Genomic DNA, 13,856 nt, shown 5'->3' on the forward strand with positions numbered 1-13,856 from the left:
ATGTGCAAAAATTGTACGTTTATTTACTTGAGGGTTATTATGCTTTACAATTTTATTGACTTGTTCATTTATATTCATGAATTTTATGAAGAAAATTTGTTTCAAATTATATCATGTACTTTAATCATACTTACTTCCCTTATCTCCCTACTATGTTAATATGGTGTGTGTGTGCATGCATGCGTGCGTGTGTGTGTGTGTGTGTGTGTGTGTGTGTGTGCATGTGTGTGATTAATTACAAGACCTACAAATAAGAGAAGATATGTGATATTCGTCTTTCTTTGTCTGGCTTTTTTGACATAATTTCATTCTTATTTTTGGTAGAATAAAACTCTCTATGTATATATGCCACATACTTTCTAGTCATTGAGCTATTGGCAGATACGCCAGTAAATTCTACAGCCTGTCTGTTGTGAATAGTGCTTCAGTAGACACACTGTATGGATGCCCTGTGGTGTATTCCCTTAGCATCATTTGGATATTGTGCTGGTTAGTCTTCTGTCAGCTTGACACAGCTAAAGCCATTAAAGAGGATGGAGCCGCAATTGAGAAAATAACCCGATAAGAACAGGATGGAGGCATGCCTGCTGGAAATTTTCTTAATTGGTGATTGATAGGGGAGCGCTCAGCCCTTTATGGATGGCATCATTCCTGGGCTGGTGGTCCTGGGTTCTATAAGAAAGCAGGCTGAGGCCAGACGGTGGTGGTGCATGCCTTTAATTCCAGTACTTGGGAGGCAGAGGCAAGCGGATCTCTGTGAGTTCGAGGCCAGCCTGGGCTACAGAGTGAGTTCCAGGAAAGGCGCAAAGCTACACAGAGAACCCCTGTCTCAAAAAATCAAAAACAAAACAAAACAAAAACAAACAAACAAACAAAAAATGAAGAAAGCAGGCTGAACAAACCACGGGAAGCAAGCCAGTAAGCAGCACCCTTCCATGGCCTCTACATCAGCCCCTGTCTTCAGGTTCCCACCCTGTTTGAGTTCCTGTTCTGGCTTCCTTCCATGACTGACTGCAGTGTGGAAGTGGAAGTCAAACAAACTCTCTCTTCCCCAGCTTGCTTTTGGTTATGTGTTTCATCACGGCCATAGAAACCTTAATGAAGACAGACTTTATCCAGAAGTGGCACAGCTGGGTCACATGGTCACATTAGTTTGAGGAATCTTCATACTAACTCCGCAGTGGCTGAACCAATTTGCATTTCCACAAGCAGTGTGTAAAAGGGTTCCCTTTTATCCACATCCGCAATTTTCTTGCTTTTAGGTGATAATCGTTGTGGTTGGGATGAGATAAAATTTCTATGTGTTTTTCATTTGCATTTCCCTGGTGGTTAAGATGTTGAGTGTTTTCCCACGTGTTTACTGACCATGTGCACGTCACCTTCTGAGAACTGTTTGTGCGCTTCAGTCACCCATGTGTTGGCTGGGTTGGGTTTATTGTTTCATTGCATCTCTTCACCGTCACGGTACTGTGGTACCCGAGGGCATCTCTCCACCGTCATGGTACTGTGGTACCCGAGGGCATCTCTCCACCGTCACGGTACTGTGATACATGAGGGCATCTCTCCACCGTCACGGTACTGTGGTACCCGAGGGCATCTCTCCACCGTCATGGTACTGTGATACATGAGGGCATCTCTCCACCGTCACGGTACTGTGGTACCCGAGGGCATCTCTTCACCGTCACGGTACTGTGGTACCCGAGGGCATCTCTCCACCGTCACGGTACTGTGGTACCCGAGGGCATCTCTCCACCGTCACAGTACTGTGGTACCCGAGGGCATCTCTCCACCATCACGGTACTGTGGTACCCGAGGGCATCTCTCCACCATCACGGTACTGTGGTACATGAGAGAATCTCTCTATTGTCACCGTACTGTGGTACCTGAGGGCATTTTAATGCGAGTCTATGTTGTACAACTAGCATATTTCCTCTGCAGCTATATGTTCTCTTTCCCATCATCCTCCCGGCTTGCTCCCTTCATTTCCCTAGACAGCTTTGCTTCTGCTTTCATGTCACATACAAATGCATGGTTCATTACACAACATGGAGGAAAACAAATAGGAGAAAGTATTTTTTGACTTGGTCACTTAATATGTTGATATCCCCTGCATCTATTTTCTGGCAAATGATATAACTTCATTACTCTTTACGACTGAAAAAGTCCATTGTGTCTGTATACCACAGCTCCACAACTTGGCTGTTGTGAGTAGTGCTGCAATAAACACTGTGTGCAGGGGTCTCTGTGATGTGTTGACTTGGAGCCCTTGGAATAAAGACCCACATGCACTGTATGATAGATCTAATTTTAGTTTTTTAAAAAAGATTTAATTTTTTTTTATTTTATGTATAATGTATGTGTATGATTCCCTGTATGTACACTATGTGTGTGCAGTGCCCATGGAGACCAGAAGAGGGTGCTGGATTCCCTGGAGTTGGTGTTACAGATGGTTGTGAGACACCCTATGTGGGTGACTGAGCTATCTCTCCAGCCTCTCATTTGTTTTCTTAACGTCTGCTATTCTAACTTGGGTCACAGAAACTCTTTTTTTAAATATATATATAATCTATTTTTATTTTATGTGCATTGGTGTTTTGCCTGCATGTATTTCTGTGTGAGGGTGTCAGATCCCCTGGAACAGGAGTTACAGACAGGTGTGAACTGCCATGTGGGTGCTGGGAATTGAACTTAGGTCCTCTGGAAGAACAGCAGTGCTCTTAACTGCTGAGCCATCTCTCCAGCCCTGAGGACCTCTTAATGTAGTTTTAATTTGCATTTCTCTGATAGCTAGAGGTTGAACATTTTTTCGCATGTTTATTGAACGTTCAATATTTTGTCCGTTGAGACTGTTCATTTCATTAGCCCATTTACTGACTGAGTTGATTAACTTCTTGTTGAGGTTTTTTAAGTTCTTTGTATGCTCTAGATATTCTCTGTCAGATATATAGCTGGCAAAGGTGTTCTCCAATCTCTAGGCTGTCTCTTCAGTTGATTGACGGTTTCCTTTGCTATGCAGAAGGCTTTTAGTTCCATGATGTCTCATTTGCCAGTTTCTGGCATTATTCCTGACTTACTCGAGTCCTATTTAGAAAGTTCTCGGCTATGTCCACATCTTACAGTGTTTCCTCACTTTTTTTTTCTTTAAAATTCTCAGAGTTTCAGGTCTTGATTCATTTAGAGTTGATTTTTGTGCAGGGTGAGAGGTGGGATCTAGTTTCATTCTGCATGTGGGCAACACTTGTTTCAATCTGTAGCCCAGGCTAGCCTAGAACTGCTTATGTAATCCAGGCTGGCCGCAGACTTGTAGCAATCCTCCTGCATCAGCCTCGCGAATGTTGATGTGACAAGCATGCACCATGATGTCTGACCGTGAAGTGGTTTTAGTTATACAATGGATAACCTAGTATTTGAAACCATTATGACGAGAACGCAAGTTCTTCAAAGGCGTACTTCTCTGCATCTGTGTTCTCTTTGCTTCACAGCTAGTACTTTTGGACATGCCCAACACACATATTTGTTGAAAGTATGGTTAAGTTATATAATCTAAAACACTCTTGTCTTTAGTTTATAGACTAAATTACATTCACTCAAAAATACTTATTTCCGTGTCTACTATGTCATAAGCAGAATATAAACTACTGAGAAGAAAATGATGAATCATATAGAAACAATTTTTGTTATGTTAGAAAATATACCCAGTTTAGAAAACATATTAAATAAAAGCCTTGTATTAGCATGTTTCATTACTATAAGAACACAACTGGGGAGTCTTGGAAGCTGAACATTACCAGTTCTTTGCCCGGGCATCCCTTGAAAAACTGAGAATCAGAAATTGGATCAGAAAGATATGATTGAAGGAGATTTAGCCGAAGACCCGTGGGAGGTTCGTTAGTCATTTTTACTCCATTCTGTAGAATTGTTACTGGGAACTAAGACAAAACAAACAAACAAAGTATTATGAAAGATGACAATCTCGAGCCCTAAAAATGCAAACATCAGTGGATTAACAAAGGAGTATAGGAGCAGAATATTCCAAAAAGGTTAAGAGTTTAAAACTTAATTAAGAAATACGGTATAATAGCTAAATAAATGTACTAGACTCTATCATAAGAAACATACTTTTGGAGATGGATAGCTTGTGAGCCAAAGCCTAAAAGTTGAATTGCAGACTTCAGGTGAAAAGTCTTCACATATCTTTTCCAGTGTGGGCATCCAGGAAACAGCAAGGTGACAGTTTTGTAGACAAACCCAAGTTCCTTCTTCTATTGCAGCTGTGATCATTTTTGCGGCAACTGGCCCTTGTCCTTGGCCCAGGGAAATAGCTTGAAACTTATTTCCGGACATAGATTTATCATTTGCAAACTTCAGCAGGCCTACAAGGGACGGGGACAAATGACAGACAGCACTGCTACTCTAGTCCAGCTTACAGTTCCTGTGTGCGCACGTGTGCTTTATCATGGAAAATCCTGTTGTCGCTCCTAACCACCGGGTTCGTTAACAGAGTTATAAACATATAACAAATGCATGCTGAACAAAATGTTTTTAATTATAAGTTATAAGTTTACAATATATGCTGGACATGCAGTGCATTTATATATATGCAGGCAAACCATACACAGAAAATAAATTGTGTGTGTGTGTGTGTGTGTTACAGTATATATACTTACTGGCCATGGGATCTGCTCCTGGAGACAGCACAAAGATTAAGGGAATGGTGCAATTTGAATCCAAGTAACTCTTTGTCAAATCAAATGGTGGAGGTTCTACAAATTTTTTCCCTAGCTTGTCAGTTACATAATTTGTTATAGCTGGGGTTATCTGGGGATAGAGAAGATACAGTCTTTTGAGAAAGTTTTACTGCATACCATAGATTTACTGAAAAACAAACAAAAAAATAGAGTATCATTTCCAAAAGGCATACAGTGCATCATAGAAAACCATTAATTTCCTTAATATGTAAGAAGTAATCTATAAACTGAGGACCAGAAAAGCATTCCAAAGCAAAATGGACAAAGGAGATTATCTTTTTACAGATAAAGAAATACAAGTAAGTCTTAAACATAATGAAACAGGTCTCACTGGAGAGCAGCACGGTCTTCTTAGTCCCTACAGCTCCACTGGTGTGGCACTTCTGTGGTTATACATGTGAAATGGAGATTTCGATTCCAGACAACTGGAGCTCCTAAACCCTGGAACTATCCAAGTCTAGCCACAGAACTCAGAAAGACAAGACACCTATCTAAAAGATGTCTTTTAAGGCCACAATAACCAAATATTTGGTCAAATAGCAGTCTTCACTTTTTCGCTGAGACTAATATTTAGATCAGTAGACTAAGTAAAGCTGAGTTTTCCCTCTGTAACACGGTGTGGGTAGGTCTCATCCAGTCAGCGTAACAGGTTACAGGACAAAGGGCAGGGCAGATGTCTTCTGGACCGCCTCTGGATCTGAGCAGCACTGTCAGTGTTGTCTTGGGTCTCAGGTCTCCCAGGCTCCCTGGCCACTTGCCAGCTTCACCATCTCAGGACCCACTTCCTCAGACTCGTCAGTCTGGACAGCCCCAAGTGACACATGTTTTGATTCAAGTTAGTTCAACCCACTTTGTAGAAACTGACTGACCATAGAATACCTGCCTGCGCAGTGCTTTAAGTCTTGAAGATACACAGCAAAACAAGATATGGGTTCCCACCATCAAGAGTTCCCTGCTCTAGCTAGAGACACCCTAACAAATCAACAAGTATTGTGAGTTCTAGGGAGGTAAGTCCAATGGTATGTAAAGTAAGTTCAGCCTTCAAAGCATGGATGGCAAAGCAGTAACCCCACAAGAGGTGGGACTAACTCCACTTGCCTCCAGAGAGCCCGTCTGTGACACACAGACAGGTGTCCCCAGACGAAAAGCAAGAATCTTATTAGGTCAGTTCACCAAGGTGCTTTGTTCTCCAAGAAGAAATTACCCTTAGCTTATGGTAGTTTTTAGCTTCGTAAACTTGTACAGCTTTTTTTTTTTGTTTTTGTTTTTTTGTTTTTTCGAGACAGGGTTTCTCTGTGTAGCTTTGCGCCTTTCCTGGGACTCACTTGGTAGCCCAGGCTGGCCTCGAACTCACAGAGATCCGCCTGGCTCTGCCTCCCAAGTGCTGGGATTAAAGGCGTGCGCCGCCGCCGCCGCCGCCGCCGCCGCCGCCGCCGCCGCCGCCGCCGCCGCCGCCGCCGCCACCACCACCACCACCACCCGGCTACTTGTACAGCTTTTAAACGTTTTAACACTTAGCTTATACAGACATTGCACAGCATCCCAAAACATAACCCTTTCTGGCCCAATTCTACATGCTTTTTTCTACATTTAAATTTTAAAATATTTATTTTTATTTAGGATTTTGGAAACAAGGTCTCACTCTGTAGCCTAGGCTAGCCTGGAACTCATGGTGGTCCTCCTGCTATATTTTCTATAAGCAAGACACAGAGAAATGGAGGGTTTTTTTCCCCCTCCTTCTTCCCACTCTGGCTAAAACTGTGAGTAAGTTCATTTCCTCTAGCTTATTGCTGTCTCTAGGTTTTCCATACCAGTCAGAGCAAACCTGAGATTCTGGTTACACAGTGTTTGCTGGTTAAGAGGCCCATCACCATGGACAACGGTGTCATCACGCACCCCAAGGCAGTTGTGTTCAGACTGGTGCTTCATAAATTGCAGGTTATCTGGATCTCAAATTTGTCTTTTACCTTATCGGGCCTCAAACACCGAAGAACTATTATTTTCTGCAGTTCATTCAGCGTCTTATCCATTGGTTCTGGAAATTTCACATTGTGCGGCTCTTTGCTGTCATAGATTTCCTGCCACTCCTTTATGTGCTCACAAAAATGCTCCCTAGTGGAAAAAAATAATTATTTTTTCATTGAGAAATATCTTAAGAGATGATTGAGCAAGGGAAGAAACAAGACATCAAGGGGACCATGTTAAAATTACTAGAATACAGGAGTTGTTCTTTTTGTTTGTTTTGTTTTTCGAGACAGGGTTTCTCTGTGCAGTCTTGGCTGTCCTGGAACTCCCTCTCTAGTCCAGCCTGGCCTCAAACTTAGAGATCCGCCTACCTCTGCCTCCTGACTGCTAGGATTCAGGAGTTGAGGGGAGGCAGGGAATGCATTCTATCTAGGAACAGGTAAATAAACCATTCTGGCTAAGTAGAAGGTGTGAGAGAAGAAGCCAGAGGCCTTGATTCAGACAACGCCGCTCTAGTCAGAGTTCTGATATGATTCTCCGGCAGCTTGTAGGACTCTGGCCTCAGTGACCACAGACTCAGTTGATTCCATCCGGCTGTGAGTTCTTCCCTGACAAATGTACCATGGTATTATTTCAATCTTGAAAAGAAATGCCACTTTTTATTGCTCCCTGGACATAAAAATTGTAACATCTTCACAAAGAAGAGCACCATTGTAAAAGAAAATGGAGAGTAATATGTAGAAAAGTAAAATAACCAGAAATAGTTTTTTTGTTTGTTTCATTTAAATTTTTTTATTCATTTTACATACCAACCACAGATCCCCCTCTCATTCCTTCTCCCACTCTCCCCCCTGACTAACCCTCTCTTTATCCCCTCTGCCAAAAGTGTAAGTTCTCCCATAGGGAGACAGCAAAGCCTGGTACATTCAGTTGAGGCAGGACCCAGCCCCTCCCCCTGCATCAGGGGTGAGCAAGGTGTCCGACCATAGGAAATGGGCTCCAAAAAGCCAGCTCATGCACCAGGGATAGACCCCGATCCCACTGCTAGGGGCCCCTCAAACAGACCCAGCTACACAACTGTCTTCTGTATGCAGAGGGCCTAGTCCAGTCCCATGCAGGCTCCACAGCTGTCAGTCTAAAGTTCGAGAGTTCACTTGTCTCTGTAGATTTCCACATCATGATCTTGACCCCCCTTGCTCATAGAATCCCTCTTCCTTCTCTTCAACTGGACTCATGGAGCTTGGCCTGGTGGTTGGCTGTGGATCTCTGCATCTGCTTCCATCAGTTACTGCATGAAGGCTCTATGATGACAGTTAGGGTATTCACCAATCTGATTACCGGGGTAGGCCAGTTCAGGCACCCTCACCACTGTTGCTAGTAGTCTAATCTGGATTAGTCTAATGTGGATTCCTAGGAATTTCCCTAGCACCAGGTTTCTCCTTTACTCCATAATGTCTCCCTCTATCAAGATACCTCATTTGTTGCTCTCCCACTCTGTCCCTATTCCAGCTCAACCATCTCTTTCTCTCATGTTCTCATCCCCCATCCCCTCCCCTCTATTGCACCCCCTCACCCCCAGTTACTCATCAGGATCTCCTCTGTTTCCCCTTCCCAAGGTGATCCATACATCCTTCTTAGGGTCCTCCTTGTTAGGTAGCTTCTCTGGAGCTGTGGGTTGTAGTCTGATTATCTTTTGCTTTACATCTAGTATCCACTTATGAGTGAGAACATACCATGTTTGTATTTCTGAGTCTAGGTTACCTCACTCAGGATGATATTTTCTAGTTTCATCCATTGCCTGCAAATTTCATGATGTCATTGTTTTTTACAACTGAGTAGTACTCCTTTGTGTATATGTACCACATTTTCTTTATCTATTCTTTGGTTGAGGGGCATCTAGGTTGCTTCCAGGTTCTGGCTATTATGAATAATGCTGCTGTGAATATAGTTGAGCAAGTGTCCTTGTAGTATGATTGAGCATCCCTTGGGTATATGCCAAAGAGTGGTATCCTTGGGTCTTGAGATAGGTTGATTCCTAATTTTCTGAGAAGTCACCATACTGATTTCCAGAGTGGCTGTACAAGTGTGCACTCCCACAGTGGAGGAGTGTTCCCCTTGTTCCATACCCTCTCCATATAAGCTGTCATCAGTGTTTTTGATCTTGGCCATTCTGACAGGCGTAAGATGGTATCTCAGAATCATTTTGATTTGCATTTCCCTGATGACTAAGAATGTTGAACAATTCCTGAAGTGTCTTTTGGCCATCTGGGATTCTTTTGTTGAGAATTCTCTGTTTAGATCTGTAGCCCATTTTTTAAAAGGATTGTGTGATATTTTGCTGTCTAGTTTCTTGAGTTCTTTACATATTTTGGAGATCAGCCCTCTGTCAGATGTGGTGTTGGTGAAGATCTTTTCCCATTCTATAGGTTGTTGTTTTATCTTATTTACTTTGCCTTACAGAAACTTCTCAGTTTCAGGAGGTCCCATTTATTAATTGTTGCTCTCAGTGTCTGTGCTACTGGTGTTATATTTAGGAAGTGGTCTCCTGTACCAATGCAGAACTGGTTTTTTTCAATGTCATCAATGGCTGCCATTTAGCCCATAGCTTTCAGTAAAAAAGGTCTGGAGTCAGAGCCCAGATGCCTCTGCTCTGGCAAGTGACCAATTTAACCTCACATTGGCAGATCAAACTGATCCTGACTAGCTTTTCCACAAAGAAAAGACTCCAAGGATATCATCAGCAATGTGAGTGACCTGAAGATCTCCATGTTCATGACACACATACATCAACACCTCTACTTCATCAACTTGAAGTACATTCTGTGTGCTGGGTGTTATGGATTACTTGCACTTTCATGCTCTGTTGTACTGGCCTGGAATTCACATTTAGACCAGGCTAGCCTTGAAGCCAATCTTGTTTCCTCAGTCTCTGGAGTGTTGGGATTACAAACATGTTCCACCATGCCTGGAGATGCTGATTGTTCTCTATGGAGATGCTTCAGGAGTGCTATTTCAGTTAAACAGTTAATTGGGAGTTTTTTTTTGTTGTTGTTGTTGTTGTTTTAAAGATAATCCCCTTTCTTGTCAAATTCTTTTTCTGTCTCTCTAAAAAAAAGGGGGGGAGGGTTCCCCACCTCAGGGCTAAAGATTGATGAAACAATTAAATGAAAGCTTCCCCCCCCCATACAACCCTTAAAGGAAACGAATACTGAGGCCACTGAGACCATTTTTGTAGTTAGAAAGGTTGCTGAGATATAAAGGTCCAGGGACACCATCTCAGTCTCTACAGAATAATCTAAGGCCACAGCGTGGAGGCGTCACACCCATCAGACTTCTCTTTCTGACACTGTCAATCACAGATTTCTGGATTCTACTTTTATTATCATTCCTCATCCCTCACAGAGAAGATAGCTTTTTTCATGATTTTCTTCCAGGACTTTATTGTTTTCTTCTACTTTATTTATCCTTTCCTCTAGTTTTTTTATAGCATTCTTCCCATTTTTTTTTTTTTTGTCTTTTCCTCTATATAAGCCTCTACCTTCTTCATGATGTTACTCATAAGGCTACTTTCTTCTGCTTCTTCCAATTTTTGATGTTCAGGTCTAGATGGTAGAGGAGGGCTAGGTTCTGGTGATGCTGTATTGCTCTTCATTTTGTTGTGTGTACTTCTGCCTTGACATCTGCCTATCTCCTTGTGGTTTGTTCTTGGTCTTATCAGCACACTTGGTCCAGACAGAGCTGACAGATTCAGGAAGTCTCTCTTTCTTGTCCAGACAGGAAGTCCAGGGCAGGATGGGCGCTCTTGTCCAGAAGGGAAGTCCGGGGCAGGATGGGAGCTGGGGGCTGGTCTCTAAGTCTCAGGAGGTGGCTGGGGTCTCGGGCAGATGGGCGTGGGGCAGGGCGTGGAGATTGCAGGGTCTTCCGGGGGTCTTGGAGAAGGGGAGCCTTCCCCGTAGGGCTAGAAGGTTACCTGCCCGGTGGCCAGAACCTGGGGCCACGTTAGACAGGTCTTCCCCGGAGTGGCTGGTGCCCAGGGATGGGATCTAGGCTGAGCCCAGACACTCACCTCTTGTCCAGAAGGGAAGTTCGGGGGCAGGATCGAAGATGGCTTTTTTAAATGAAGAACTTTTGGGCACTCTCTACCATGCCTTTGCTGAGATGCCGAGGTGGTTGTTGGAGACTGGTTCCTGTCTCCAGCTTGGTTCTTGTCCCACATTTCCACAAGAATAGAGCAGGCAGATAGCAAAGGTTATTAATGGTGAGGAACTCTACTGCAAACTCGGGGTTAAAATCCTTAACAGGATCACGCAACTGAAAACAGATTGCCATTTGGGACTTAAATGATTGGGTTTGAACTCCCGGGAGCAGTGAGGCGGCTGCAAGTCTGAGAAGCAGCACAGCTCTAGAAATCACGAGCAGATGCCAGAACAAGTCCGCAGGCTGCGGAGGGCTGCGACCCCGCAGGCTTCTAGAGCAGCAAGGGTCTTAATATCTGGAGGCTGGAAAGTGCTTGTGGGATGGATTGCCATCCAAGTCTGAAGCGTGGAGCCTTGGAGGCTGATACAGGAACAGGTCCTTTGCCTGTGGTAGCAGATGGGTCCTGGAGGCCGGCTCAAGTCATCTGTCGACCCAGTACAGAAGCCATAAGCATAGGCAGTCTGCCTTCTTCTCCATCTAGTTCTACATCACCCCCGCCCTGAAGTCCAAGTTCACAGAGTACCAGCTGGGCCCTTGTTGACTAAATGGGCTTGAAAACCGAGTGAAGAAAACAATCAGGCAAGAGAGGCGAACCTCGCCAGAGAGGAGAAGCCCTGGGGCTCACCAAATGCTCGCTGTCGGGTCTTCCAATGTCCAGACACTTGTTAGAAAGTTCCTCTCAGTTCTGGTTGCCAAGATGCTCCTCTCAGGTTGCCTGTTCTTCCCACTTTCTTCATCTAGGGCAGTGGTCCTCACCCTTCCTAATGCTGTGACCCTTTAATTCAGTTGCTCATGTTGTGGTGACCCCCAACCACAAAATTATTTTCAGTGTTTCTTCATGGCTACTGCTATGGATCATAATGTAAATAGTTGTGCTTTTTGATGGTCTTAGGTGACCCCCCCCAAGCGCCATTGGACACCCCCAAGGAATCTCGACCTGCAGATTGAGAACCACTGACCTGGGGTGCTTTCCCTTAGCTGAGGTCTTGTTTCTTTTTAGCTGTTGAGTTAGCGGCTATTAGCAGTCCACTCCCTTTAGCTCCTTTGCCCACAGGGTCGAGCCTCCAGCTGTCGGAAAGCTCCATGGGGGGGGGGGGTAATGAGGGAGTGGCTGGGCAGGACACTTCCCTGTACCATTACCTTCCAGAGTGTAAGTACAACAGGTTGTGTTTCTGTTATGGTGACTTAAATGTTAGCTTCAAGGCTACGCGGTGAAGTCACACTGGCTTTGACTTTTTGTAATGCAGGAGCTGCCGTCTGTGAAATGCTTATGAAAAAGATCCTTGGAAACGGATTTTGACAATGTATTGACTCCCCACTTGGGCCCAAAAGGTGACTAACGATCAACGCCTGGCATCTTGCCCTTGTTTCATGCCTGTCTCTTACTCTGGGCCACCTATAATCACCTCTCAGGTCTTCATGTGAGGAATTGGAGGAGCATCTGTCTACCCAGCCTCAACCCCTTCAAGGCTGAAGGTGCAGAGGCAAGTTACAGTGTAAGCCTGCAGTCACCATTGGTGCTAAGAAGAACAAAACCTCGGAGGATGGACACCCTGCCTCACCCTCCAGGTAAGGGCAATTGTCCATGAGGGCCAGGTGGCTCCTGGAACAGGAGTGATCATCCAGCTGTCAAGACACTGGTAAAGATTTCTTTGGGCCACTTTGCAGGACTGGATCAATAAGACACACCTGTACCAGTGATGAGAGCAGGAGACAGAAATCGGTCAGGTAGTTTAGAGCAGGGGTTGGTCAGCAGCTGGAAAGATTTCTGGTTCTGTTCTGGCCAGAGGCTAGAAACATCAGAAAAAGCAGGGTGGGCTTTGATTCCTACTTGTCTCTTATCTGTTTTTCTCCTAAATGAACACTCTTGCCTGGAAATTGTCTGAAGGACGCAATGCGAACTGAGAGGCATCTGAACACCCTTGGATGAACTGACTGACTGACCAGCTCATCCCCCCATGACTCATTCCAGTTTCTGCTATAAGCCTGATAAAAAACCTTCCTAGGCCAGACACTCAGTAGCAACCTGCTCCCTGGGATCTGTTCCTGCTGTCCAGGAGCCCTGCCTTCTTTATAGTAAGCTTTATATTAAGTTTTGTACCAAAACTTCCAAAGCTCATCCCTCTGGGGTTCAGGAATTTCATTTTTCAAGTTTATAAGACAAGAACCTATAGCCATGGACTCAGTGGAAGTTGTGTGTGTGTGTGTGTGTGTGTGTGTGTGTGTGTGTGTGTGTGTGTGCTTGTATACCCTAACTCCTGGGGTAAAGCCCACCTGAGGCCAGGATCCTCTGCCACATTCAGAGACCCCTTTTTTTAACCTTAAGAACCTCACTTCCTCAGTATCACTAGGACTAATTAATTAAACGTACTCTTGCTCTAAGTCTGTCTCTGTAGACTAAACCTCACATCAGCACTCTGAATACAGACTTGGGGAGGGGTCCCTGGACCCCTCTGTCTCTTCCCAGTGTGGCCACTGTTACTTGTTTCTTTCATCGTTGGTATACTGGGATAGATGACGGAGACCATGCTTTTGCCCAAAAACTTCCTTACATCTATGTGAAGTGTCACGTTATGCGAAGAGCCTGTCTTTCTACTAACCACGGAAAAAATGTAGATTACCAGTTTAGTATTACCATTCAATGTAAGTCTTCAAATGGACACAATTACCTGAGTCCTTGGAAGACAGGAAGTTCACTTGCTCTGCAAATCTCCTCCCAGCTTTTATCCTGCAGCCACTTCGGAGCAGGATTTTTTTCAGCACTCTTGAGACTTACTCCTCCAGTTAAAAGAAACATGAGTTCCTGGTATTCGATCTCTTTCTTGGCCCTGTGTTCCCAAACAATAGCCGTTGTAAACGGTTGCTGTTAAGCAGGATGCCATCAACTTCTGTATCATAGCCTCACACCAACGAAACAACAACTGTTGTGGACACCGCAAAAGACTG

At 44.2% G+C, this 13,856-nt stretch overlaps 1 protein-coding gene across 3 annotated transcripts in view; it reads right to left on the bottom strand.

The window, feature by feature from the left end:
* The window catches only part of Dnah12 (dynein axonemal heavy chain 12), a 175,954-nt gene that overhangs the window by 20,078 nt on the left and 142,020 nt on the right, over window positions 1–13,856 (bottom strand). For all 3 annotated transcript variants that reach the window (XM_037208770.1, XM_037208769.1, XM_037208768.1), the window contains 5 exons: window positions 13,580–13,738; window positions 6,716–6,860; window positions 4,668–4,818; window positions 4,120–4,373; window positions 3,789–3,929 (listed from right to left, as the gene is read on the bottom strand). In XM_037208770.1, the coding sequence (XP_037064665.1) occupies window positions 3,789–3,929; window positions 4,120–4,373; window positions 4,668–4,818; window positions 6,716–6,860; window positions 13,580–13,738 (850 nt within the window). The remainder of the gene's footprint in view (window positions 1–3,788; window positions 3,930–4,119; window positions 4,374–4,667; window positions 4,819–6,715; window positions 6,861–13,579; window positions 13,739–13,856) is intronic.

This window comes from Peromyscus leucopus, chromosome 9 (genome assembly GCF_004664715.2).
Source record: "Peromyscus leucopus breed LL Stock chromosome 9, UCI_PerLeu_2.1, whole genome shotgun sequence".
Taxonomy (NCBI): domain Eukaryota; kingdom Metazoa; phylum Chordata; class Mammalia; order Rodentia; family Cricetidae; genus Peromyscus; species Peromyscus leucopus.